This window comes from Paraphaeosphaeria sporulosa, assembly GCF_001642045.1.
Source record: "Paraphaeosphaeria sporulosa strain AP3s5-JAC2a unplaced genomic scaffold CC84scaffold_12, whole genome shotgun sequence".
Lineage (NCBI taxonomy): Eukaryota > Fungi > Ascomycota > Dothideomycetes > Pleosporales > Didymosphaeriaceae > Paraphaeosphaeria > Paraphaeosphaeria sporulosa.
This window is the reverse complement of record NW_017253371.1, coordinates 231,412-255,126: the sequence shown is the minus strand read 5'-3', so window position 1 is coordinate 255,126 and position 23,715 is coordinate 231,412. Positions and strand designations below refer to the sequence as shown.

The 23,715-nt window shown below is 54.2% G+C and overlaps 12 protein-coding genes across 12 annotated transcripts; 8 read left to right on the top strand and 4 right to left on the bottom strand.

Moving 5' to 3' along the window:
* Positions 1-1,222: 1,222 nt before the first annotated feature.
* CC84DRAFT_1168481 (uncharacterized protein) lies at positions 1,223-1,680 on the top strand. The gene is made up of 2 exons (XM_018179405.1): positions 1,223-1,380; positions 1,434-1,680. Exons 1-2 carry the CDS (start codon positions 1,237-1,239, stop codon positions 1,461-1,463), a joined length of 174 nt encoding a protein of 57 aa, XP_018030739.1. The 5' UTR covers positions 1,223-1,236; the 3' UTR covers positions 1,464-1,680.
* A 754-nt stretch (positions 1,681-2,434) lies between these two features.
* Positions 2,435-5,343, top strand: CC84DRAFT_297864 (HET-domain-containing protein). The gene is made up of 2 exons (XM_018185790.1): positions 2,435-3,577; positions 3,699-5,343. Exons 1-2 carry the CDS (start codon positions 2,732-2,734, stop codon positions 5,112-5,114), a joined length of 2,262 nt encoding a protein of 753 aa, XP_018030738.1. The 5' UTR covers positions 2,435-2,731; the 3' UTR covers positions 5,115-5,343.
* Positions 5,225-6,599, bottom strand: CC84DRAFT_297831 (NAD(P)-binding protein). The gene is made up of 2 exons (XM_018185789.1): positions 5,597-6,599; positions 5,225-5,516 (listed from the first exon to the last, which is right to left on the bottom strand). The coding sequence occupies exons 1-2, from the start codon at positions 6,389-6,391 to the stop codon at positions 5,478-5,480; spliced, it is 834 nt and encodes a 277-aa protein (XP_018030737.1). The 5' UTR covers positions 6,392-6,599; the 3' UTR covers positions 5,225-5,477.
* On the bottom strand, positions 6,600-7,876 carry CC84DRAFT_297830 (uncharacterized protein). The gene is made up of 2 exons (XM_018185788.1): positions 7,468-7,876; positions 6,600-7,412 (listed from the first exon to the last, which is right to left on the bottom strand). Exons 1-2 carry the CDS (start codon positions 7,700-7,702, stop codon positions 6,808-6,810), a joined length of 840 nt encoding a protein of 279 aa, XP_018030736.1. The 5' UTR covers positions 7,703-7,876; the 3' UTR covers positions 6,600-6,807.
* A 3-nt stretch (positions 7,877-7,879) lies between these two features.
* On the bottom strand, positions 7,880-9,821 carry CC84DRAFT_1168479 (DNAJ domain-containing protein). Its single transcript, XM_018179404.1, has 3 exons — positions 9,477-9,821; positions 8,485-9,365; positions 7,880-8,433 (listed from the first exon to the last, which is right to left on the bottom strand). Exons 1-3 carry the CDS (start codon positions 9,547-9,549, stop codon positions 8,203-8,205), a joined length of 1,185 nt encoding a protein of 394 aa, XP_018030735.1. The 5' UTR covers positions 9,550-9,821; the 3' UTR covers positions 7,880-8,202.
* Positions 9,822-9,935: 114 nt separating this feature from the next.
* CC84DRAFT_1155131 (prenylated rab acceptor 1) lies at positions 9,936-10,914 on the top strand. The gene is made up of 2 exons (XM_018176919.1): positions 9,936-10,049; positions 10,200-10,914. The coding sequence occupies exon 2, from the start codon at positions 10,292-10,294 to the stop codon at positions 10,820-10,822; it is 531 nt and encodes a 176-aa protein (XP_018030734.1). The 5' UTR covers positions 9,936-10,049; positions 10,200-10,291; the 3' UTR covers positions 10,823-10,914.
* CC84DRAFT_1101976 (uncharacterized protein) lies at positions 10,852-12,369 on the top strand (the record flags this gene model as incomplete). Its single annotated transcript, XM_018174940.1, has 2 exons — positions 10,852-11,648; positions 11,730-12,369. Coding segments are annotated over 2 exons (1,437 nt in total), but the record flags the coding sequence as incomplete, so codon positions are not given.
* A 601-nt stretch (positions 12,370-12,970) lies between these two features.
* Positions 12,971-13,830, top strand: CC84DRAFT_1180392 (DnaJ-domain-containing protein; the record flags this gene model as incomplete). Its single annotated transcript, XM_018180472.1, has 4 exons — positions 12,971-12,977; positions 13,027-13,044; positions 13,097-13,157; positions 13,206-13,830. 4 exons carry the CDS (start codon positions 12,971-12,973, stop codon positions 13,828-13,830), a joined length of 711 nt encoding a protein of 236 aa, XP_018030732.1.
* A 262-nt stretch (positions 13,831-14,092) lies between these two features.
* On the bottom strand, positions 14,093-15,073 carry CC84DRAFT_1168478 (uncharacterized protein). Its single transcript, XM_018179403.1, has one exon. The coding sequence runs from the start codon at positions 14,939-14,941 to the stop codon at positions 14,207-14,209; it is 735 nt and encodes a 244-aa protein (XP_018030731.1). The 5' UTR covers positions 14,942-15,073; the 3' UTR covers positions 14,093-14,206.
* Positions 15,074-15,217: 144 nt separating this feature from the next.
* On the top strand, positions 15,218-17,120 carry CC84DRAFT_1168477 (S-adenosyl-L-methionine-dependent methyltransferase). The gene has a single exon (XM_018179402.1). It carries the CDS (start codon positions 15,290-15,292, stop codon positions 16,733-16,735), a length of 1,446 nt encoding a protein of 481 aa, XP_018030730.1. The 5' UTR covers positions 15,218-15,289; the 3' UTR covers positions 16,736-17,120.
* A 197-nt stretch (positions 17,121-17,317) lies between these two features.
* CC84DRAFT_1263348 (uncharacterized protein) lies at positions 17,318-21,496 on the top strand (the record flags this gene model as incomplete). Its single annotated transcript, XM_018185232.1, has 1 exon — positions 17,318-21,496. The coding sequence occupies exon 1, from the start codon at positions 17,513-17,515 to the stop codon at positions 21,494-21,496; it is 3,984 nt and encodes a 1,327-aa protein (XP_018030729.1). The 5' UTR covers positions 17,318-17,512.
* A 1,448-nt stretch (positions 21,497-22,944) lies between these two features.
* On the top strand, positions 22,945-23,567 carry CC84DRAFT_1263347 (uncharacterized protein; the record flags this gene model as incomplete). The annotated part of the gene is made up of 3 exons (XM_018185231.1): positions 22,945-23,036; positions 23,094-23,200; positions 23,250-23,567. The coding sequence occupies exons 2-3, from the start codon at positions 23,183-23,185 to the stop codon at positions 23,565-23,567; spliced, it is 336 nt and encodes a 111-aa protein (XP_018030728.1). The 5' UTR covers positions 22,945-23,036; positions 23,094-23,182.
* Between the last annotated feature and the right edge of the window lie 148 nt (positions 23,568-23,715).

The following is a 23,715-nucleotide window of genomic DNA, read 5'->3' as shown; positions in this document are numbered from 1 at the left end:
GGGTGGTGATCGCTCGGCAGCTCACACGGGGAGCCTCAGAGTGCTGCGTGGGATTCGGCGTGCCGGCGGCGGCTGTTGGGGCGCGCGTGCGCAAATTGTGCATCCGGAGCGTCCCAGAGCGAGGCTCGAACGGTAGTAGCACAGAGATACCGCCCGGAAATGCCTCATCGCTTGGGGCTTCGCGCCGAGGCAAGCTGGCGGCTCATTTAGATAAGCGTGCGATGACCTAATGGGCTGCAGCGTGCGATGTGAAGGCGGGCGACGCTAGGCAAGGATCCGCAGTGGAGCCGACAGTTGGGGCTCGCTGCGAACCAGGAACGCCCCGACAGTCGGTGTGGTCGCGTCGGCGCAACAAGTTGGATGTTTGCGGAGGCCGCGGTGACTTGGTGTGTAAGAGGCGATGCTCGCGCCTTGTGTGCCTGGAGCTGCCCGCGCGCCACCCACGCGAATGCCCGCGCCGAGCTGCCGATCGCGCACGCCTCCATCATTCCTGCCCTCTGGCGGCCCCGCTATTCCCTCATTGGCTGACTCGCCTAGCTCCTGCCCGGGCAAGCACCAGCTTGCTTCCTCTCCCCGGCCTCTTCAGTCCACTCCTCAGTATCTCCACTGCGTGCGCCCACTGCAACCCCTTGAGCTCAGCATCTCGCCGCCACAGCTACGCGACCCAGGTACGTGTTATTCCCGTTGTCTAGGCGACCAATTGCCATGGGGTGCCAGAGCCGGACAGACCCGCCGGTCCCGCGCGGCCAAACCAGCCCGAACAAATGCCTCATAAAAGCAGAATTTTCGGCGACCCGCTCCTCTTATAAGGCCGCTACCCGCCCCAGACCTGTGGCCGCTTTGTTTTGGATGTTCTGTCTCGCCGTCCTCTCGAGTCCATCTCCACGCCAGTTTTTGCGACGCCGACCCGACTGATCCGCTGACCAGCTCCCGTCCTCAACAGCCTCCGGACAGCTTCTAAGCCATCTTCAATCGACTCAATTTCTGTAACCCACGTTCTCAGTCGTAAAGGTACGCTGGACCATCCGCCCGCGCCGCAATTGGAGCATTGCGAGACCTCTTTGTTGGGGACCGTGTCGATGTTTCCTTCGCAACCAGCCTAGCGCCACTGGATCCTCGTTCATAAACAAGGCCCAAGCTCTTGACGGGATTTCGCCATGTCTTCACGCCTCGCGGACCGGTTTTTAGACTTGTTGAGAACGTGCAACTGACATGATTGCACAGAACTCAATCACAATGGCCGCCATTGACATGTCTCTCGCTGCCTCCCAGCTCACCAAGCGAGCCAACTTCGCGTCCCGGGAACCCGGTGTCATCGTTGTCTTCGCCATCGTCGGTGCCGTCGCCATCCTGGTTATCGGCCTGCTGATCTCCAAGAGGGTAGGATCGTCCTATTCCAAATCTCAGACCCACGAAGCTGACCTTGACATCAGATGGCTGCCCGCAAGGCTGGCGTCGTTTAAAGATACCCCGTTGGAGATGGTGGAGGAGCGAGATTGGATGAGGAGAGTTGGGGCTGCAGGTCTCATCGTTACCGGTGCTGCAATCGCTGAGATCTGCCAATGAGCTGGTTGTGGGGACAATTTTCGCTGGACAAGACGATCTTCAGCACATATTGCGCTGCCCCACGAGGTGTATATTGCTTTTGTATACCACGTTTACCCATCGAGGAATGAGCTCCCCTTCGGTTGCGCTGTGGATCGGACGCCTGGTACGAAGGGTCCGTGGTAATAATAAATAGTCCTTGAACCAACACGTACCCGCAAGCGTTCTTGAAATACTACAATACATGAATACACAGACATGCTTCTAATTACCTTCTCTTGTGCGTAGAGCAGAGGAAGCTGCCTCACGGGAAGGTACAACAATGGTTCATCAAATGGCGGTGTCTTCAGAACGTCCCAACTCGGCGGCTATCTTTCTTCTCCGAACTACTTCCTGTCGAATGACAAGGGCAGCTTCCTCGTACGAGCTCTCCGGCTCGGATCATATCGCGCTTTCTGAGACGATTCGCCCTAGCGCCAGTGCCACTTTATCACCCGTCTCACCCGCGAGGTTGTCGAATGCTTCGTCATTGCTATGCCACTGCAGCTGCAGATCGGACTATTGCCCACTCAGGCCTACCGCATTACGCTGATTACCCAGCCGCCTGCATTATTTAGCCTCAGCCATGCGCTTTCCATTTTGGCAAGGCGCCCGAATTCGACCAAATGACCCGCGTGTGGGACAGCAAGCCCGCCCCCACCAAGGCTGAACATTGGCTCCACCCTACGTTCACAACGCGCGCCACTATGCATACGCGCCGCTCATACAATGTACGACCAGGCAACAGACATCACGAATCGTGAGCCAGAAATCAAGCATCTCTGTGAGGATATCTGCGAGGCGTTTCAGGATGGCATTGCGGCTTGGGATAGCCGTGTGGAGGGCTTGCTGAGAAACAATGAAAAAGAGCTCGGAGCTGCTAAGAAGCTGAGGTCGAGTTTGGAAGAGGGCTTCCAGATATTGGCGAAAACTTATATAAAGTTTTACAAACAAGCGGGCGCGCATTTTGCTATCGGTGATCGTACGTATGTGTTCTTCGGGGTCGGTTTTCTTTTCACTGTGGTTGTCCAATGACTAACTTCTGGACAAAGAGGAGTCACAGAGGGAGCTTGCTTCAGCACTGCTTTACTTGAACTCTAAAGTTATTGAAACCCTCCAGCAAGCACCTGACGATGCCCTTGAAGGTATGCCTTGGGTACCTGGTTCTTTCGAAGAAGAGCACATCATTATTCGATATGATAACCTCCGGCAACATTCTGGCTATGTCCGGACCAAGTGCGTGCACGTACTTCATGAATTGTTTTCCAGAATATCCGATTGGGCAATTCCCGTTCACACTCTACCCCCACTTGCCAATCAAGCTTCAACAGTGACTCCTCCAACAGCCGAGCGGGGACCAGAAAGCTTTTTTGAGCGGATCCACGCGCCTTTCCATCGGCAGCGGTATGGGTACGACAAACTACCTACTCAATACTCTTTCCGTTTAGTCAAGGTACACATAGCGAGACCGTCTGTGCAATGCGAAATCGAAACTTTCAACCTCATCAGCCCACCGCCCTTCAAAGCGCTAAGTTACTGCTGGGGCAAGGGCGGACAACACTCCGATATCTGGTGCAACGATCGCCTTTTCAAAGTCTCTTCCAATCTGAAGAAAGGGCTCCAACGTCTACACAAATATGGCGCTTGGTCCCGCGTCGAGTGGTTCTGGATTGACCAGATATGTATCAACCAGAACGACTTTGAAGAACGCATGCATCAGGTGCGCTTGATGCGCGCCATCTACCAAAGAGCCCAAAATACCCTTATTTGGCTGGGGGCGGACGATACAAGCGCTCGGGGTGCGATATCCATTATTGGTGATCTTTATCGCATCGTGCTCGAGACACAAGAGAAAGAGACGGCTGCACGTGTCGAAGGCCGCTCACTGGACAATGTCCAGGTGACACTTCCTTCAGAATCAGACGAAAGGTGGAATTCCCTATCTTGGTTTTTGGATCTTCCTTGGTTCGAAAGGTGTTGGATTATTCAAGAGGTACGTGAAGTTTCCAAGTAAAGTGCTTTGCTCAACTTCATTCTTCAGCCCCCCAAAGGTCTTGTCCTTTCCCTAGTGTCTTTTCATTTGTCGCTTTTGCTGACTCTGGCTCAATTTCAAGGTGGTCGTCTCTCCAGGCGATCCTACTCTGCTATGCGGTGGCTTCCAGCTTCTCTGGTCCCGCTTCCAAGAAGCCATGGCTGCACTCCTCCGCTACCATCCTAAATTTCGGGCCGAGAGGATGAAGCTAATGAAAGGAATACTGGATCTTTCGTCCAAAAGCGAACTTTGGGAGTTGAGCTCGTTGCTCCAATCGACACGACCATTCCAAGCCACCGATCCACGGGACAAGATCTTCGCGCTACTTGGTCTCGCTGGAGAATCAAGAACTCCAGAAAAGTGGCCTAAAGCATTAATGCCAGACTACAGTCGTAGTACGCAAGACGTGTATATGGCGGTCGCGCTCTATTGTATCGACAAGACTTCATCTCTGACTATCCTATCACAAGCATGTTCCCATTGGGGAACGGACGAGGCCTCAGTAGACGGGAGTCACCGGTCATGGGTCCCGCAATGGTTGGAAACTCAACGTGAGTGTGAACTAAGCACATACATAACCACTCGAAGTGGGTCGGGCTGGAAGACACTCGTCGAGAAATACAACAATGCATCGGATAGCCACCCAGTGTCCCGAAATCCGCACACCCCGTCGCACATCCTACGATTGGAAGGCATACAAGTTGCAGATGTAGCATTGTGCTTTCCGATTGTCACTTCCGAAGCAGCGCCTTCTTCTTCTTCTTCTTCCTCCTCCTCCTCCTCCTCTTTGTCGCTAATCGACAACCCGCATCCCAAACTATTGAAGACAACAGCAGAGCTCTTCACGGTTTGCAGGTCTCACCTCATGCACCTTTCTAATGAAGCTTTCCTCCGGACGTTCTTTCTTGTCACCACCGCCGGTTTGACACACGAGAAGAATGACGCTCGCCACGAACCCATGACGCATTTGCGCGCCTTCTTGCGTATAGTAATACCGAAGAAGCTTGAGGCAGGAAGTGGAGAGGGCTCAATGTACAGCGTCCGCAGAGCTTTCAGGTCCAACCTCAGCATCTCCACACTGACACCCAGTCTCACTCCTCCAATCTCCACCGAATCATTTCAAACACCTCCTCTAGAACGGAGGGAGTCCTCTTCTGAGAATCTTCTCTCAGTGTCCGGCTCCGAGGGTGAGGAAACCCAAGCCGATCCGACGCGGTATACCTCTGCCTTGGCGCCGATGCTCTACCGGCGGCTGTTCGTTACTTCGACAGGGCATTTGGGTTTGGGACCTGCGGGCATGATGTCGGGAGATACTGTGGTGGTGCTGTTCGGTGGAAGGGTTCTGTACGTGTTGAGAAGAGTTGATGACGTGTGTTGGAGGTTCATTGGAGAGTGCTACGTGGATGGCTTTATGTACGGGGAGGCGATGCAGCCGCGTGATGAAGCTACTGGCTCAAGGAATGGGAGAGTGGAGCATGAATGGTTTGATCTGGTCTGACCACAGCTATTTTCAGTGGAATAATCAGTTGGAGACAAAGAACGCGGCCTTGCTCCAAATGACTATGTGAATTCTCGCGACCGGTGGATTCGTTAGCAAGGAAATCCCGGAGACAAGTTCTAATGAGACGATGTTGGCCTTTGAAGAGACAATAGGAATGGCGCAGCTCGCACAGGGAATTCAAGAATCTGGGAGAGTCATGATGGCTCTCAGGGACGGTCCTAGGATTGTTTTTGAACATGTGGTGATACGGAGATTGTCGCGATCCGTGGATCGGAGAAGCCATCTCACAATTGTTACGACTCTGAGAATGTCTGATCAGGAGCTGGAGGCATTATCGCTTAAGCTATTGTTCTTCCCACATTACTGTGCCGTAAAACCACCATCAACAGCCAAATTAACCTGTGCAAAAATGTCAGCGAATTGTACAGTCACGGCAAACCAAGACAAGGCAAAGATTAACGAAAAGCTCTCCAACTCACCCCAGTCATCCACCTCGCATCCTCACTCGCCAAGAACACATAAGCCCCCGTGACATCTTCCGGATTTCCGACCCCATGCAGCGGATGCATCCCCTCGATCTGCTCCACCGCCTTCTTCAGCCCCGGGTCCTCACTCCGAAACACTGCATCCGTCAAATGGCTCCTCACATAGCCCGGATTCACCGCATTGACATGCACGCCATACGGCGCGCAGTCCAGCGCCGCACTGCGCGTGAGATTTGCAACACCCCCTTTACTCGTCGCATACGCCGATGCGTGCCGCGACCCCACGAGCCCGTACACGGAACACGCATTCAGGATCCAGCCTCTGTCCCCGTGCGAGTTGATGGGGTCTTGCGTGATCATGTGTGCGGCGGCGGCCCGCGTGCCGTAGTACACACCGTCGAGGTTCACACGCAGCGTCTTGTGGTACGTCTCGAGCGTCGTCGCCCATATTGGCGCGGGGGTTGACGACTCAGGCGCGATACCCGCGTTGTTGACCATGATGTCGAGCCGGCCGTGCAGCTGGACTGTCTGCTTGACGACGGACTCGATGGACGCGGGATCTGTGACATCGCACTGGATGAAGGTGGCTTCCCCGCCCGAGGCCACGATGCGGGCGTGTGTGGAGTCGCGGGCCTCGTCGGAGGGACTGTCGATGCGCCAGGTCGACTCGGTGAGGTCGGCGCAGATTACTTTGGCGCCTTCGGCGGCGTAGCGGAGGGCGATGGCACGGCCGATGCCTGAGGCAGCGCCGGTGACGATTGCGATGCGGTTTTGGAGGCGGGGTGACATGATGGGATGGGGCTACAGTGTCACTGTCCTATGTGCTACCTCTTTTCATGCGGTTTGCCTTTGTTCCTTGTTGGGACCACTTGGGCGCTCCTTGTATACTTGTGGTACTTGAAGCTCGAGGTCTAGCTACGCCCCGTCAATGCGGGGTCTGAAATGTGGGTTTGTACCCCATCCCAAGATGCAAGTCGCAGCTCACGGCTCGTACGCGGCGTGGAGAGCATGTCCGGATAAAGGTTAGCATGGTCGTTTGTGGATCCGGCTGTCTCGGCTTATGGATCGTGTAGAGTCGCCATGGAGGAGTCAAGTTAGGTGTACTTCAATGTCAAGCGCACGCATAATCGAAATGTCGTGCTTCTTTCCCAAACCTCTTACTATGATAACTCTCATGTGCTCTTCCAAGCTCCGCCTCTCTGATCTCAATGCCAATCCCTAGGCGTCGACCCATCTAGCTCTCTCGACTGCCCATGTCTATCCCCAGGCAGCTCCGACGGCGGCGCACCCGGTAGCTCTTGCGCATAGTAATAAGAGTACACATCTTGCCCTTTGATGCCCTCTAGTTCTGCACGCCTTTCTGCGCTCTTTGCTTCTCTCCTCTTCCTCGCTTGCCGTAGTAATAACAGCACGCCGCCGAGGACCAATGCTATTCCTACCAGGCTACCTAGCACGCCCGCCGCAATCGCCGCAGTGCTCGTCTTTTTCTCTGCGGCAGCAATTCCGGAGGGTTCTGCGTTGTTCGACTGGTCAGGGTTCGATCTGGACACCGGCGTTGTTTGCGATGCCTCGCTTGACACCGTCGCCTTTGTCGTTATTGACAAAGAGGATGATGTAGAAGGAGAAGAAGTCGAAGCCTTCTGAACCAGTAAAAACGCTCTACTCGGCATCCTCGGCAGATCGATATCGAACACCCCTTCCTCAGTATGCTGGCTGAACCTGAACACGAACTTTGGCGTTGCAGCGATTTTGTCGTTCGGAACGTCGACGATCCATGAGTAGCTTCCGCTTGTGGATAAGTTGACATTTGCTGTTCGATATCAGTCTGTGAAGTGTCGCGGGTGAAAGAAGGAGAAGAAGTGCACCGTGAACCAACTGCGAGAACGCTGTCGGACGATCAGACCACATGATGAAGAGATCCGCCACGTTTGGCTGCGCGCCCTTTCCCCAGTTCCACCCCGCGTTCCAAGCTATGTCGATTGTATCGCCGATGTGCCCTTGTTGGACGAAGTCTGCCAGTGAGGAGTCGGGTTGTGTGAAGTCCGCCGCGACAAGTGCACCAACGCACAGTGCGTAGGAGAAGGAAAGAAGATTCCACATGGCAGCAACGACCGACTATCGGACGTGGAAATTACGAAATTAGTCAAAAGGGTGACCCAAGAACGCGACCACACGAGCTCTCGGGCGAATTCTCGTCTTGTATGCCTGCCAGTCGCAAGTATGCCATCGATAGAACCGTGCTCTCCTTCAGCCCCGTGGATCAACGGGGGCGGAAACACCCTCTCACAGCCGCTTCCCAATACCTTCCTGGCTCAATATAGAACATCTCTGACCAGGCAATCGTGGGGCGTATTTAAGCAGGCCGTGCGTCGAAGCGTAATCGTCTGGAGGGAACACCGCATGTCAGCTCGTGAATGCAGGGTATACTTTACAAACGCGATGAGGCTTTTATTGACATATGCTTGATAGATCCATAGCTCGTGTTATCCTACAGCCAACCGTCTTTTCTAAAAACACTCCGTCTAGGTGACATTGCACCCCAGCCATGGTATAGAACTGTAAACCAGATGCTTTTCCTGGACCAACTCCACAAATGCAGACTACCTGACAGCTCTGGCCTTTGCCTTGCGCTTCCTCGTCTCCCCGTTGAGGTTGTTTGCGGTGGCATTGTTAAGAGCGGCTTCCTCTTCAGGTACATCGGAGGGTTCAAGGAGGGGCTCCTCAACCGCCTGGGTGTTTCCCAACACGCGTCCGGCCGTCTGGTTGTAGGCATACTTGGGAAGTTTGAACAGCATCGTGTCGAAGATGGTGGGTTTGGGTTCCTCATCAGGCTAATGACAGAATTAGCATAGGCTGGGGGAGAGCTGGGGGCAGCAACTTACATCCAAAAGGAATTCCTGCTTGAGGCCTTCGTCACTCTCCTCTTCCAGGAAGACATTGCCTGCGGAATCGACAACAAGAACCTTGCCATTGTCGGCAACAATGCGCTTCTTAGCACCCTGGGGGCCCGAGGTCAGCTTGGCCTCGACAGGCGTGCTGATGCCAGAGCTGCGCGCCTTCTTCGCGACGGCAGACTTCTTGTCCTTTTTGTTCTCCTTCTCCATGGCGCGCTTCTGCCTGCGGTTCATAGGAGCCATTTCCTGCGGAGCTTCATCTGAGTCGTCACCCCAATTTTCCGTGTTAACAGGTGGGGTATCGACGCCCGGGATGCCGTTGATGCCGGTATCGTCGCCCCAGGCGGTCCTGCGCGCATGCCGAATGTATCTCTCGACGAACTCACGGCGACGCTTCCAACCCATGACGAGGGTGTAGTAGTGCACGCCACCGCCCATAACGGCAAATAAGCCAAAAAGGACAGAGCCGAGGCCGGGGCGGTAGCGACTGTAGTAGTATCCAGTGCCCTTCCACTTGGGGAAGCCGTTCCTGAGGAAGTGGTCGTATCGCTCACGGCTCTCACCCTTGAGCAGATTGGCAACGACGGACAGCCTCTGGTACGCAGAGGTGGCCTCCTTCATGTATGCATCGATTTCCTTCTTCGAAGCGGGCTTGGTGACCTTCTTGCCCTTCTTCTTGTTCTCAAGCACGCGCTTGGCCTCGAAGTTCCTGCGAGCCTTGTCGGGGTGGAGGTCGCGCGACTTCTTGCGGTAGGCCTTGGTCAGCTCATCTTGCGAGGCCGAGGGCTTGACGCCGAGCAGGTCGTAGAAGGTCACGTTCTCGCCGCTGTGGAGGGCGACCTCATCGCGGAGGCGGAAGATCTCGTGGTCTGGAGCGAGGGCTGTTAGCTGGTGTGCTTGGTGGGCAATGGCATGCGGGAGCGTGCATGTTCCCCAGAAACGCGCGGGAACGCTGCACGCTGCAACGGGACACAGCATACCCTCTTTGGTCCATGCAGCTGCAAAGGCAGCGAACAGGCACAGCACGAGCGCGGAGAGCGCGCTGGGCTTCATGGCGTGCGGCGAGCGAGCGGTGGGGACGGTGAGGCCGTCTTGAGTGGCCGCGGATGGTGGGAGCACGCACTCTGCTGCACTGTGCGTCGGTGAAGAAGCCGAACGTGGTCCAATGGGAGCGGGCGAGCGAGGCAGTAGTGCGGTGACGCGGGCGCCGGCAGAAAAAGAGAGCAGAGGCCCCGAGCAGACCCGGATTCCTTCTCTCTCGTGTCCTGCAGCAGTCGACTTTCGCTGTTGAGGCCAGATGGAAATTGTCGAGGGTGTGCCCGGGCCCCAGGCGTGTGAAACTCGGTAGCCGTTGCCAAACCCGCCTAGTTCCGTCTATTTCGGGGCGTAGTTTAGGGGATCGGCTCGCGGGCAAGGGTTCAGCTACCCATCAAAGAATATCGCAGCCTCCGCCAGCACGCGCGTACTTTCACCCCCACAGCCTCGCCCGTACGCCTGTACAAATACCGCCCGCCGCGCAACGCCGCCACTCTCCTGCGACTCTCGCGACACCGGTAAGGCCCCAGCTCTGCGTGAATTCCGCGTCTTGCTCTGCAGGAAAAAGACACGTCTCCAGCTCTGCACCAGTAGCTCGACCGCGACTCTCCGTCCCACGACCGCAACCACCGCCTGCCGCGCACCGCTGACCATGGCTCCCAACGCAGACTACGAAGCTCAGCAGAACCTGATCGAGCCCGACACCCCACCGCAATCCACCCACACACGCACGCAACCACCCGCGCACGAACCGCACATCATGTCACGACTCAGCATCCCCATTGACGCTCTGACGTCCAGGCTGAACCTCGGCGGCCGCTTCGAAGGCCTGCAGTCGCAGTCGCTCTCCGGCCGATTCGCGAACCTGCGCCCCGTCACCGAATTCTTCGACGTGAAGCGCATCTCCAAGCCCGCCAACTTCGGCGAGGTGCAGAGCCGGGTCAACTACAACCTGAGCTACTTCTCGAGCAACTATGCAGCCGTCTTCGCCATGCTCATCATCTACAGCCTGGTCACCAACCTGACCCTGCTCTTTGTCATTCTGATGCTCGTTGGCGGCATGTACGGAATTGGCAAGCTCCAGGGCAACGACCTGCAGTTAGGCAGCTGGCGCGCGACCACTTCCCAGCTCTACACGACCCTTCTGGTCATCTGCATTCCGCTCGGCTTCTGGGCTTCCCCATTGACCACCGTTCTCTGGCTCATTGGAGCCTCCGGAGTCACTATTCTGGGCCATGCTGCATTCATGGACAAGCCGATCGAGTCAGCTTTTTCCGAGGAGGCGGTCTAGGTGGTCGGCCGCGAGCTCCTTTTAGTACGCCCCTCTGGGGAAGACCGCCAGGGGGACGAGGAGCAACAGGAGTTGTGGGGAAGTATTTGGAGGCAGACGAAGATGTGTATAGATTTCAAGAAGTTGACAGTGGCGACGAAAACAATGGCGCATTATTAGATCAGGGTTACAACATGGCTTCAAGTGTTTCGAACGGTAAGCAACCGTTCAATCCGGATGAACTTTACTTCAACGACATGGACATAAGAGCATGGGAGCGGCGCGCGGCGGAACAAGACGGGTTAGCCTACGGCGATGACTACGACTATGGCTACGGCTATGTGGAAGACGAGGGATACTACGAGGATGCAGGCAACATGATATCTCCCGCCGAGTACGAAGAGCTCTTGTTCCAGCGCACGCTGGACAAGATTCGATTGGCTAGGGCCACGGGTGAAGCGGATGTATCACTTTCGCCTGAAGAACTCGAAGTGTATCAGAACCGAATGTGGCGGCAGAGGGCGCCTGCAGCGCGCCCACAAGCTAGACCCATGCCGCACAGCGCGCCTGTGGTTCCTTCGGCCACCACTTCCAGTTCTACTAGCGCACCCGGATCGAGCAGCCCACGATCGAAAAAGAACCAGCGCCGCTCATCGCTCTTCGGGGGAAAGGACAAGTCGAAGAAGGAGAAGTCTGGCAATCGAGCCCGAGCAACGTCCAACGCTACCGAATCAACCATCCAGCAGGCTCCACCAGGCTTTCTCGTGCCAGGGCCTAACGGGCAACCGATGTTCGCACCCATCAACGCCTATCAAGCCAACAATGGTCGTGATACCCGCCAGCCGGGGTCGCCATTGCGTCCAGGCTCTCGCCCGGTTTCGAAAGGCAACGAAAGACATGCCCTGGGTAAGGGGAGAAGTACTGGTAGTCCGAAAGACGCAAGACAATCACAGACTCCTCCACAATCCCCCTTACGACTTACAACAACTTCAAGAGATATCCCTGGCGCTTTCCCAAGTTCTCCTGTAAGCCTTCGTATGCCAACTCCACCTTTGACTGCACGGCCGGGATCCTCGTCTTCTCGCCTATCTGCCCAGGACCACTCAGACCGTCAGACTTCTTCAGGTGGCCGCAGCCGTTCGTCCCCCACGTTGCAGCCTCCCAAATTGGTTCCTTTCCCTGTGGCCGAGTACAAGCACCACAATACTGAACCTTTTCAATACCAAGCCGCAGGTCACCTCGCCCAACCATCAGCTCAACCCCAATATGCTCGAAGAGTAGCTCCTGCCGAATCGCCTTATGCAACAATGCCGCGCCGTGTACCGGTCCCCGGTCAGCCATCGACAGGCAGGCAAGGCATTTCAAGCAGCAACTCTGACTCTGCAATTTCACGCGTGGGGGCAATGGTCGATGCGATCGAAGACGGGGCACACACTGCCTCGCCTACCGATGACAGCGGTTCCAGCGTTCAAGCGGGAAAGATTAGTGGAAAGCAAGGTTCGGGTAGTGGTGCCGGCAAGGAAGGCGAAAGGCGTCGGAAAAGTGGACGAAGTCGTCGCAAGAACTAGTTTACCGGGCTCTTGGTCCTTTGCTCTATTTCCAGTCGTGGAGGTTTTGTTCTGTTCAATTCAATTCTGGTTTCCTTCCTACATGATTCTTTCAAGTGTTCTTTCTTATTCCGGGCATTTGCTGGCTTAGCGCTGGATAGAATGGTGCGTTGGACGTTCATGTTGGACTGAAACGGGTGCACCCATGGTGCTCGGGATATGAATGTCCCTTTTGTATTCAGGGGTTGCTTGTTCTCCAGGTGTAATGAATTCGGAAATGCCTGATTTGCTTGACTAAGCACTGCACCTATTCCATACGAAATATATCCGACAAAAACATTGTTGTGTTTTCTCAACTAAGCATCGAACAAAGTAAAGTATGTGGTCCTGACTTTTGTGGGATTGAGTCCCATGTGAACACAAGCCACATGCTGTGGCTTCTGCTGCTTGGGGCAGCAGTGGCCACTGACGTCACCTCAAACGCGCAAACGTCTCTGGCCACGGTTTGAGCAACACCATATCGCAATCCCGCTCTTGACCTCACCTATACCCTCAATATACAGACCAACGTGTTCTACAATCACCCACTTCAACCGAGAACGATCTCAGCACCTCTCACAACATGTCTGGTAAGCCTGCCTCAACCACTGCCTACTGTACCAGGCTAATATCTCGAAGCTCATGGAGTAGACTACTGTAAGTCCAAAATTTGCATAGTGACCGTTCAAACACTTATGAGCCGTCCCAGATAAGGTCCTCGAGGTCAGCGACAAGGCATCGCAACAACAAATCCGCGATGCCTACAAGAAGTACGTCGTGCCGCTCACCTTCCAACACACCTTCTGACACTACCACAGGCAAGCCCTCAAGCACCACCCCGACCGTGTCGCTTCCGACAGCCCTGAGCGCGCCGCCCGCACAAAGCGCTTCCAGCAGATAAACGACGCCTACTACACGCTCTCGGACCCCGCGCGGCGCCGCGACTACGACTCCGCCCGCAGCTACCAGTCTTTCACCGGCGCGCCCGAACCCGCGACCCCCGACTTCGAAGAGGAAATTCCCCGACAGAGCAATGCTGGCGGCGGTGGTGCCTTTGGCGGCTTCCCATGGAGCGCGTTCGGCTTCGGCAGTGCGCCCGCCGGCGACACGGAGGAGTCGCACAACCGCTTCAGCAACGATCAGTTCGGCGGGGTGTTTGAGGAGATGCTGCGCGAGGAGGGCATGGCCGAGGGTGCGGACGCGCACCCCACGGGCAAGTTCTGGAGCATGATCGGCGGCGCGAGCGGCGCGGCGATGGGCTTCATCGTTGCGAATTTCCCTGGGGCGGTTGCGGGAGCGGTTGCGGGGAACAGGCTGGGTGCTGTTAGGGATGCCCGCGGCAAGAGCGTGTACAGTGTGTTCCAGGAGTTACCGCAGGCGGATAAGGCGAGGATGTTGAGTGATCTTGCCGCGAAGGTGTTTGCGCACGCAGTGGGGTCGTAGGGATGAGAGTAGAGATTCTGTCAGGCGGGTATGGAGAGCAAGATATGGTTATACATGGCGTTGCATAGGCGCAGTGTAACGGAGTCTTGACGGAGCAAGAGAAGGAATTGGGTGGAACATGTTTGATCGTGTTGGGATGCTATTATGATATCCTCTGATCTTCTAGGTAACTGGCTGGACTGTTATGTTTTATATAGTAACCAATAGAATACTTTCGATTTCAATGTGCCAGGTCTCCGGTTTGTTTTGCAGGAATTATTCATCTTGAACAAATTGTATCTTTGATGCATCGAACGCTATGCTATATGCACCGTAGAGAGAACGCCCACACATGCCGTCCTGCACAATCCGCACACAAAATACCCTCTTCCTCTCATTATCTCTTCAGCGCACTACCCTCGAGCTTCCCCAGCTCCGCCTTCGCCACCTCGGGGTTTCCATCAAGCAGCGTCTGCACCCTCTCCTCAAATGCCTTAACCATAATATCCGCCACCTTCGGCGCCGCCCCAGCACTCAGCGCCGTATACATGGGATTCGAAAACGCAAACTCGAGCGCCAGCGACACCTCGGTCTCGTTCTCCCCCAGCGCCTCAATCGTCCAGCGACTCCGCAAGTGTGTCATCAGCCCGCTCCCCGCGCCCCTCGCGCCCCTGTTGTTGTTCTGCGCCCCTTCCATATGATGCGCAATGTCCTTCGCATTCAGATTCGTCTCCGTGTCTCCGCCAATGCTCTCGACTATCCGGCCTGGCACGCAGAACACGCGCGAGGTGAACGACTCGGTCAGATTGCCCCAGCCCACGACGAGGCTTGCTTCCGAGGGCCATTTCCGCGCGTATGTGGAGTCGGGCGCGGACCAGCGCGTTACGGCGGAGGACTGGCAGTAGGGGAGGAAGGAGGAGTAGCTTTGCACGTCGGAGACGATGGAGTAGATGGGTGCGGCTGGGTAGGAGAGGATTCGCTTCGCGGTGAGGGTTTGCGGTTGCGCGGGGCCGGCGAGGGGGTTGAGCGAAGATTGGAAGGGGTTTGAGAGGAAGGTTCGGCGTTGTTGGAGGTTCGCGAGGCGGTGGGTTGGTCCGCGGAAGAGACGGGGGAGGGTTCGTGGTGCTGCCATTGTGGGAGTATGTCGTGGCACAGGAAGAGTGAAGGCTGGGTAAGCGGAAGAAAGGAGCCAGTGTCACCTCGAAGACATGTTTCTACTGTGGATACGCAGGAACAGGGAAGCTTTTGGATATGATTATCATCGTGACGGGTCGCGAAACTGCGGGACCCGGATTGGCTGACGTCGTCCTGCCAGGCACAAGCTCGGGTGCTAACTGCATGGCGGCTAGACTCTTCTCTGGTGCTTATCGATATCGAAATTTCCCACTTTCGCTGCCCCTCCTCCGCATACAGTCAACAAGAGGTCACTTTGCGCCAGAAATACACTCATTACTGCTCCTCTGGAACACTGCCAGCCAAAATGGACACCACAATGAGTGAGAACGCCGAGGAGCGCTTCATCACCGACAACTCCAAATCCACAAAACCACAGCCGAAGCAGCAACTCTCAAAAGCAATGGAGCACATGCGCTTCGCCGTAACCGTCGACCCCATACCACGTTCCTTGTCAAGCTCCACGCCCACATCGCCGCCTCGCTCGGACACGAATACACCGCAGCCCACAGCTGAACCCGAGAGCGACGCATACGGCGTCCCCGCGTCCATCGGCCCCATCCGCAAGCCTGCGCACCGCTCGCACTCACCCACCAACAACCAAAAGCGCAGCGACCCCTTCGCCTTTGGCTCGCGCTTTCTCGAAGAAGGCGACAACATCTTCGAGTTCAACGCCTGGGACCACGTCGACGTCGACCCCGCATACCAAACCTTCTCCTCTGAGCAGTACGAACGGCAGCGCGCAGAACCCGTGTCGGACTTCGACAAGAAACGCTTCAACGACAATCCCGAGAAGTGGTGGAACATCTTCTACAAGAACAATAAGACGAACTTTTTCAAGAACAGGAAGTGGCTGGCGCAGGAGTTTCCGGTGCTGGATGAGGTGACCAAGGAGGATAGTGCGCCGGCGGTGGTGTTGGAGGTTGGTGCTGGTGCGGGTAACAGCGCGTTCCCGATTCTGCAGAAGAGGAAAAACAAGGGCTTGAAGATACATGCGTGCGACTTCTCGAAGAAGGCTGTTGAGTTGATACGGGGACATGAGTTGTACGACCCAGAGTTTATACAGGCGGACGTGTGGGATGTAGCTGCGTCGCCGGAATCAGAAAACGGAGGCTTGCCACCTGGAATCACAGAGGGCAGTGTGGATGTCGTGCTCATGATCTTCATCTTCTCGGCGTTAAATCCGAAACAATGGGACCAGGCGGTGAAGAATGTATGGAGGGTGCTCAAACCTGGCGGGCAGGTGTTGTTCAGGGATTACGGAAGGGGCGACCTGGCCCAGGTGCGATTCAAGAAAGGGAGGTACATGGAGGAGAACTTTTACGTGCGAGGCGATGGTACACGGGTTTACTTCTTCGAGAAGGAAGAGCTGGAGGAGATATGGGGCGGCAAAGAGCGCTCGTCTCTGCCAGAGCCGGATACACAGAGCGGCGAGCAAACCAACGGACAGGCCGAGTCGGCACAACAACTATCCGGTCTGCAATTTGACAAGGAGGCCGGAGCTTCGGGAGAAATTTCGGATGCTACGTCCCCACGGCCCAAGTTCGAGATCGTACATTTTGGCATCGATAGACGCATGCTCGTGAACCGGCAGCGGAGACTGAAAATGTACCGCTGCTGGATGCAGGCTGTGTTCCGGAAACCAGGACATCAGAGCGAGGTGCCCACGAGTACGTTGAGGCAGGATAAGGAGAAAGAGGGCGGCGAGGGCGAGGGCGAGGGCGAGGGCGAGGGTGAGGGTGAAGAGGCATGAATTCTAGAAAAAGCTAGTGAACATTTGGAGAGAGAGTAGGCGTTATCCAATGCTCCTTCCCTCGGAGGACTCACCTTTCGCCAAGGTTCGAGCCAACTGTGTTTGCATCGATATTTAAGTTGTCATCTTTGACAGCTCCTACTACGCGTTAAGTCATGCTTCTTTTCTTGACACGCACTGTCTGATCGCATTGTGCCTGCGCGTTTCCGCACGCACCGACCAACCGGAGCACGTTGACGTCTCATCTGATCTCGTCGACGTCCGACACTGGATTACAGTTTAAATGGATGATACCTCTAGTAGGTATCGATTCGACTCTGGTGCCCTGGCAGAAGATCTCAATCGAGACAAACATAGTTGAGAACTCGACATTGTGTCACGCAACCGTTCGCAGCAATATCGTGCTACCTCGGAACAATGCATATTTCCAGAACCCCAACCCATCATTCACTTCGAGCTCTTGTTTTCGGTTGCTTGGGTAATCTCTAGGCAGCGCGATTTAGCTTTTCACCCAGAGCATTGGCCAGGTGTGAATCGAAGAAAGCTCGCTTCAATCGACCATGGCGTCGACTTTTCGTATATATACACTTCCCTGATGCACATACACCGCCGCTCCTTCGCTCGCAACCCTCCCCCAAGCTCACCACGAGTGGCCCTCGTACACGCCCGGAACTCGTATCGGTTCTAGACCTTACGCGTGCAAGATCCCATTTGCCGGCGCAAGATCGACCTGGCTTCAACGGAAGCGCCGCGCTTAACTCGACAACAAGTGCCAGAATGGAGTACTACGGCATGAATGAGTTGCCCCATTCGTACAAACGATACAAGGGCTTGACGGGTTACTTTGAGAAGTGGCTCCTAAATGTCGCGAAAGAGCGCGGTCTCGAGATCGCCAACCAGGTAGAGGCTGAAGCTGCGAAACGCCAGAAGACTGGAGGGTCGAAATCCCATCACATCCTCATGAAAGACCTTTTGCCTATGGCTGAAGCCGTTGCAAAGTCTGGGCAACCTTCCAAAGATATCTCAGGTCTCGCCGATCTGGACGACGCTATACGCATCCGAAAAGAAGTCACTCAGTGGTATCGTCTGCAGCACATGTCTGATGAGGAGCATCCCTTCTTCACATCGGTCTTGGCCGACGTGCGTAAGGTATTCAAAGATTGGATCTTCGTTACACCAACACAACCCGAAGCCCACAAGAACCTTGAAGAATCTCGAGGCAACAAGGATCAAAATCCATTTAAGCAAGTCGCATTCATATTCAGCTACTTCGATGACTCAGCAGACATGGACGACAGTATTGACGGACCAGATACAGACTTGAACGTAGAGGCGGGACCATATCGATCCAAAGCAGGGACGGAATCCGACCAGCGACTGATATCACTCAATCCGCCAGACGCCGAATCCCAAGTACCAAAGGCCGACCTACAAATCGATCGAGAGTTCGAAGTACTTTGTTTCCTGTATGACCTTCATCTGCTCCGACAACGCATCAAAATCGTCTGGAGCGATTGGAGTCAGCGAAAAATAGGAACCATGACTGCCGCGATTGTCTCAGACCTTGCTATGGCCTACATCCAACAGAGGGTGACAAGCCTTTCACAAGAGCTGAACGACGATGGGAACGGCCAGGACATCCTCGGCATCGTCGACAAGCTGATGGAGCTGATACCGGAAGATCAGCGAGAGGTCCCACTGTCGGATGAGGGGAATGGACTGCAGGAGTATCCGCGCGATCTTCTCTGTGACGAAGCCATCTGTACCATGAGCGAATATTGGCGTCTTGGAGCAGCCGGTGCTGCTGCAACCCATGAGCTGCCTCGCCACGATTCTTTTCGGCTGCGCTTTCTTCTGCATTTCAAAGTGATCGGTGCAGGGAAATTGGAAGCCCCAGCCATGGACAAATTCACGGAGTCATTATGCTCTGCCGACACACGATCCAAAGATTGGCTTCCCTTCGGTTTCCAGGTCTTACTTGACATACAGCGACTTCTACTCCTTGAAAACAAGACAATGGGAGAAATTAGAGATGACGTTCTCGACCATGGTCTCTATATCGAAGAAGTTATGAGGCAACATATTGACTACGAAGACAAGATGTGTGATGTTGGTGAGAAGCCTGGCTACCTGTCAACGGCTGACTTCAAGTTTTCCAACACCTACCTACCGACCTTGATGCGACTTCTGGACTGGCGGCTGCAACTGCACCACGATGACTGCGAGGAAGTGTCGGGAATGCGCAACCTTCTTTTCGTTGCCGCGCATCCAATCTTCTGCGGTATGACTATGTGGTTCTATCATCGGATGTATCACAGCAGCGCTATCAACACGATATGTTGGTTTGTGGTTGGACTCGCCCATCTTTACAACGCTTGCCGTCAGGTGGGCGGGCTAAATAGTACTTGGGCAGACCTAGAATTCGTCATCAAGTCTCAAGGATCCTCACGGATCTTCGTTGGCGGCCCGCCTACAGAACCCGACACCTTCTACCAGCGTGTGCGACTAGCTCTGGGCCATTCTGTCTGTGAACATGCCTCTGACTATTATCGACACAAAATTGATCGACCCAAATCTGTGAGAAGGCAGAAACGTGGCCTTACGAATTACCCACTCCTAGAGGCTAAGATCTTAGCATACTACCAGACAAAATCCCAGGAGAAGCGCTCGTCACTGCTACACAACATCTTCGTGTTCCTACACGAGGACCTTGAAAACGCCGCTGCGAAAGGCTCAAGCACAATACCGAATGAAGAGGCATCAAAAACATCTCAAGTCCAGGAGAAAGTCCGGATTATCTTCAGAGCAATTGCTATCAAGCGCGCGTTACGGACGAAGAACAAGAAGACACGCAAGAAGAATAAGTCCAAGATTCCGTACTTCTCTGACAAGGGTGCTTTGCATGACAAGTCCCTGCATCATGCAACTTCTCAATTGGCTGAACATGAGCTTTACGCCAACTTCGACCACTTTGCTTTCTTTCGCCGAGCCTACAAAATCATGAAGCGTATTCGGACAGAGGTCCTGTGGGATAGCAACAAAGCACTCACTACGCTGGATGCTACACAAGAGGCTCCCAATGACCTTTCGCTTCTCGTCGGTCTGCTTATTAATCTCGCACCCCCACAGGACAAAAAGGACCCAGCGTGCACTGCTAAACATGCCCTTGGGATGAAGAAGCTGAAGATGATTGCGAAGATCATGCAGGGGTTCATCCTCGAGCAAGGAGATCTCGAGTGGAAAAACGCCGAAGAGCAAATGAAGCGTAGGAGGGAGCATGGTACCGTGCCGCGCGAGAAGCTTTCCTTGGAGCCGATCCAAGAAGCAACTACCTCAGAGATCAATGCTCAAGTTGATACGCTTCTGCAGATTGAGGAAAAGCCTGTTAAGAAGGTAGCTCTTGAGGTTCCCGCTACAGACCAGGAGTCTGGAACGGAGCCTCCAGTTGAACCTCAACCTGTACAGTTCCGCAGTCAAGCTGAACAGTTCATATCTGAGCTTGCAGATGCGTCCCAGCCTTCCCTATTCGGCAATAAAATTGTCCAACCTGGCAACCAGAGCAACAAGTCTTTCCATTGTGGCAATGAACCTGTCCAGTCTAGCAACCAAGGCCATAAGCATTTCCGCTTTGGCAATCGCAAGCACTCAACATTCGACTTTGATCGCGCAGTCGATATCGCCGCCAAGGCTCGGGGTGCACCTAGTCCGTTTTACGAGGCTGAAAACAAGAAAAGTAGCAGGCCCGAAGATGCAGTGATTGAGACAGAACCAGCCAACCCGTTCTATAAGTTTTTGAACCAGAGGAACAGTGAGCTCGAAGATGCAGCGGTCGAGACTGAAGCAGCCAATCCGTTCTTGGAGTTTGTAAAGAAGAAGTCCAGTGAGCACGAAGACGTAGCGGTCAAGCCTAGGGTAATATCAGGTTCTGCAGGCGCGCCAATGAAGCCAGAAGCCAGTTCAGCGCTCGAAGCTCCAGTCCTGCAGCCAGAAGCTATATGCTCACCCAAAGGCTCGGAATTGAAGCTTGATCCAGCTCCTGAGCCCCAGCGAGATGAAGTCGATGAATCTGCACAGGACGAGAATCTCAACACGTATCAAGGTGAAGGGGATGCGACTGTCACAGGTAAGCTGTCCGCTTCTCATCATGATATGTCTTTCCCAACCGCGGTCCAGACACACCTCGATCAAGAGAATCAAGGTGGCTCCGACGGCTGGTCGGATGCGGACGAAGATATCGAGGTTGACGGGCTCGCTGAGGACCGAACCCTCGAGAGCCATCTGTCGAAGTACCTTGCGTTCAGGCAGGCTACACGAGCCCAGTACCCATCAATTGCGAGTCCTGTGTCGGAGCCCCAGCCTGATGGGGGAACTTGCCCTGCAAACCCCTTATCTCTACCTCCACGCCCGGAAAACATCACTGACTACGTGACCGGAGGACGTAGGCCTGGATACTATATGTTCGACGTCTACCACCGCTTCACCTACCGCAGCACGCGATCTACCCGACAGCCAAAGTACATATCGTCTACTCGTCTCGATCGCCTTCTTGCTCGTACTCGTACAGCTTCTGAGCCTCGGCGTCGTCTGGTAGGCGCAGTGAAGCATCGCGTCTGTCACAACTGCTACGGACGATGCATGTTAGGTCACGCTCTTTTAGGGAATGTGCATGATGCTTGGCGGCATGGGGCCGTAAATGAGGATGACGGCTGGGACACTGACGATGAATGGGATACAGATGAGTGGTGTAGTGGTGATGAGTAAGGATGAAGGTCATGCCCTTTCAAGAGTGCGCTCATCATTATTTAGACACAGACATGCTGTTATTGTGCCCAAGCAAGTTGAGCGGAAGCCCAAAGATAAGTAACGAGAAGAGACGAGTCGTTTTTACCTCTGTTATATAAATTAGGAGCTGCAATAATTGTTGAAATACCTTTCCCTTTGCCCGATCTACAAAATCAAGCGGCCTTCCATTAAGGTTTTTATGCCTCGTATGCCTGAGCGCCTCCAGTATGAGAACAAAATCAAGATATGTATACCTATAACTTTTCAAAAGACAGTTCGGCATTGATCATCCAACTGGCCGTCCAACCGCTGTCACCTCATTGGCTAGGTGGTAGTCACCCCACTGACCACGCCCACGCTTCCCCCTCGTTGCGGGCAACCCGCGGGCACCCACACCACCTCCCGATTGTATTCCGGGTCTCTAGAAGAAAGACAGCTATTGCGAGCCTTAATTCAGTGGCTGTCCTCGCTCTAGCGAACGACGGCTTTGTTGCACGGCAAGATTCGCATCTCGGATACTGACAAGACATGTCCTTGCCTTGCTCTGAGGTGGCAAGATCGACCAACGACACGTGCCGAGATTCCTGAAACAGCAAACAGCCGGAGCGTGTGGAACGACTAAATTCTTTTGGGCCTTAAAAACAGCACCCCGACTAGAGACGGCAAATGTCTATAAATAAGACGAGCTGAATAGTTCTCTTATTGCTCTGGGCTGGAATGAGTGTAGATGTGCTGCGTATGGCTTCAGAAATGCCGAGTCTGACTACGATTCCGTCACATTCGACGAAGAGGATACCCCGATCGATGCTGAAACACCAATGGAAGAAATAGATGCGGATGACGATGCGACTGTCCATGGTATAGAAAGTGACCACGACAAGTAAGCTGCAGATGCGAGCTTGGAGGACCACCTTGCATCGGATGGTAGTCTCGCAGGAGCATCCTATCTGGGACCCAAGGCTATACTTACTCAAAATGATGGATCTCAGGATCCGCAATGTTCGGAAAGAGTGATCTTACCTCGTGAAAAGATGCGCTGCCGGTGCGAGAGATCAGGTGATGGCATCCTTTTCAGACCCACACAGCTTGTTAACAGAAGACGGAATGAAAGCCTCAGCTACCCGTTCTGCAGTGAACCTTTCAGTGGCACACCGCCGAAATTTCTATTGCCAGACTGATCAAGACAACGAGCATGTTGAATGAGCTTCGTAAAGAGATTCTGCTCAGTATCAGGGCATGTGAACGATTTCTTGCCTACAAAGGGGGTCACACATACTTCTATGACGACGAAAAGCCCAAAGATAGCACGACTCTCCGAAGCATCGCACATTGCATCCAATGTTCTTACAGGTGTCTCATGGACTTAGAACGACGGCTGGCGTATCTGGAAGAGTCGTTTCAGAAGTCCAAAGAAGCTGTAAGTGATCGATCATACGAGTCTTCGATACGATGAAAACTCATGTATAAATGCTTGAACTCTGTATGAGCATCCAGCACCATAGAGAAAACGCTTTCCTTGGCAGGGAAGCGAATGCGCTTAGCAAGGAAGCAAACGCGCTGACTCGGGGAGCAATAGAACTCAGTACACAGCCCGACATGCTTACGAAAGATTCGAATTCGATAGCAGCGGAAAACTGAAGGGTTTCTGCAGCAAGCAATCTCAACATGGCTGAGCTGGTCAACGTGCGTGAAGCTGACGAAAGGTGTATAACAAGCGCTGACTATGTACTAGATGAACCAATTCATGACGGCTATTGTCATTGTCGTGGGGTACCTCAGCATTCAGGGAGAGATTTTTGGTTACCGAAAGACCGCAAAGTCCTTTTTTGTCTCGGCCACCATTCTATCCTTCATGTTGTACCTTCTCAACCTCATGGTATTCCTATTGCGTCACTATCTCAGAGGAAAGGGTGCGCCGACGCGGATACTTACTAGACAACTGGACCAATTTCTCCTTGATAGGGAAAACAATGGTAAAGTGAATGGTCACAGTCTAGTGAGTGGATTGATGCTGGTTCAGGAGAATTGCAGAGATGCGCAGTTGAACTAGGCGCGTAGTTTCGCAGCATTCTTTTACTTCAGACAGTATTATAGGCAGTGTAACCGTCAATGGGATTTTCGTTCTTGAGGTCCGCATCGCTTTCTTTCGCTTTCACTTGCTGGGCCTTGCACGAGTTGGTTTAGAGTTGAACGAACTC